At 58.8% G+C, this 2,134-nt stretch overlaps 1 protein-coding gene across 1 annotated transcript in view; it reads left to right on the forward strand.

Moving 5' to 3' along the window:
• LOC103808801 (membrane primary amine oxidase-like) overlaps positions 1-2,134 on the forward strand; it is a 3,293-nt gene that overhangs the window by 777 nt on the left and 382 nt on the right. The window contains exons 2-4 of the mRNA XM_009081604.1: positions 10-794; positions 893-1,178; positions 1,936-2,065. Of these exons, the coding sequence (XP_009079852.1) occupies positions 10-794; positions 893-1,178; positions 1,936-2,065 (1,201 nt within the window). The remainder of the gene's footprint in view (positions 1-9; positions 795-892; positions 1,179-1,935; positions 2,066-2,134) is intronic.

The raw sequence follows: 2,134 nt of genomic DNA on the forward strand, positions 1-2,134 counted from the left end.
CTTTGCCAGCACGGGGCAGCTGGAGCGGGAGTTTGCAGCTGACATGCTGGAGGTCATCAGGCTTAAGCAGCCTCAGGCTGACACAGTGCTGGGCTCAATGAGGCCCCAGCAACCCCCCGGCTCCCCAGGCCCGCTGCACTTTGAGCCCCAGGGTCCCCGCTACAGTGTCAGGGGCAACCACATCACTTTCCAGGGCTGGAGCATCGCCTTCGGCATGAACCCCAACTCCGGCCCTCGCCTCTTTGACATCAGGTACCGTGGGGAGAGGATTGTCTATGAGCTGAGTCTCCAGGAAGCCTTAGCTCTGTACGGCTCCAACTGCCCTGGGGGCATGTCCACGCGGTACATGGATGGGAGCTTTGGCATTGGCAGGTTTGCCTACGAGCTGGTCCGGGGCCTCGACTGCCCCTACACAGCCACCTACGTGGACCAGCACTACCTGGCAGAGTCAGAGACTCCCAAAACCAACCAAAACTCACTCTGCATTTTTGAGCATGATGCTGCTCTCCCTCTGCGACGCCACTTCTCTGACTCACAGTCCTTGTACTATGGTGGGCTGCGGAAAAACACGCTGGTAATCCGAACCATCTCCACGCTCATTAACTATGACTACATCTGGGACTTCATGTTTCACAGCAATGGGGCCGTGGAGGTCCGGGTGCATGCCACTGGCTACATCAGCTCCTCCTTCCTCCATGGCCAAGGCACTGACTATGGCAACAGGGTTGGGCCCCACACGCTGGGGACGATGCACCTCCACCACATGCACTACAAGGTGGACCTGGATGTTGACGGTAGGTCTGGTCACCTTTGTGCGTGGCTATGGCTCACTGTGGCCTGCAGCTCTGCGTGGGGTATGGAGCTTGGGAGGGTTTTCCCTTCTGCTTCACAGGGCAGCTGAATTCCCTGGAGACCCAGGACATGGAGTATGAGCTTGTCAAAACCCCTTGGAGTATGCAGAACACCATTGAGCGGCCCTACCTCCGCAGGGAAAGGCTGGAGAGGGAGGACGAGGCAGCATTCCCACTCAATGGCCCCATGCCCCGCTACCTCTCCTTCATCAGCCCAAATCCCAACAAGTGGGGGCACCCACGCAGCTACCGAATCCAGATCGTCAGCTTTGCCGGGGAGCACCTGCCCATCAGCAGCCGCATGGAGCGATCAGTCAGCTGGGGCAGGTGGGTGCCAGGGCTGGGGGAGCACAGCCCACCCTGCCTCTCCTCTCACCCACCACTGTGGCCCAGGTTGCTCCTGCTTCTGGCTGGGGTGACTGCCACCTCTGACAGGCTGCAGGGAAGGGTTAAAGAGTGAACATGCATGGCTTTTGGCTCCAACATTCCCTTGAAAAGTTGCTCAATAACATCTGCTCATGGTAGCTCACAGGAAGGAATCTGACCCCAGGTCAGACTGATTTAGAGCAACCGCATGTTTTTCCCTGCAAGGGGAACTAGGCCGCAGGACAAACTCTCAAGGGAATCACTGGCATCCCCAGGTTGTGATATCTTCCAGTGAGGACAGAAGATCTTTTGGAAAATGCTTAGGATAAGCACAGACCAGTTTTCCTGCCAGAGCAAAGTGACAGAGCTCAGGTTCTGAGTCCGTAGGGGTGAGAAGTAGCTGTGGCTGAACGGGGTGCACTGGCTGTTGAGTGACAGTATCTGTGCCTGGATCTGCTCATGTGTTACCAGCTGTGCTGGAAAAACCACAGGCAGCAAGGGATGCCCTGTGAGCCCAAAGGTGCTGGGGCTGCTGCCCATCGCTGCTGTGCTTATCCCTGCCAGCCCTTTCCCTCCCCACCCCAGGACAGACCAGGTCCCCTGGCATGTACCAGGGATGCATCCAGCCCCAGTTTGCCAGCACGTCGTAGCTGGCAGTGCCATGGCTGCCCTGCACCGTGCTGGCACGGACAAGCCCCTCTGCCCCCTGTGCCGGCAGGTACCGGCTGGCTGTCACCCGGCGGAAGGAGGAGGAGCCCAGCAGCACCAGCATCTACAACCAGAACGACCCCTGGACGCCCACAGTTGCCTTTGCTGACTTCATCAACAATGAGACCATCTCTGAGGAGGTAAGCTGGGGTCCCCAGGGCAGAAGGCAGCTGAGCACTGTGGGCGCTACGCTGCCTCCTGCCCTGGGC

Source organism: Acanthisitta chloris, unplaced genomic scaffold, assembly GCF_000695815.1.
Source record: "Acanthisitta chloris isolate BGI_N310 unplaced genomic scaffold, ASM69581v1 scaffold15259, whole genome shotgun sequence".
In the NCBI taxonomy this organism is placed as follows: domain Eukaryota; kingdom Metazoa; phylum Chordata; class Aves; order Passeriformes; family Acanthisittidae; genus Acanthisitta; species Acanthisitta chloris.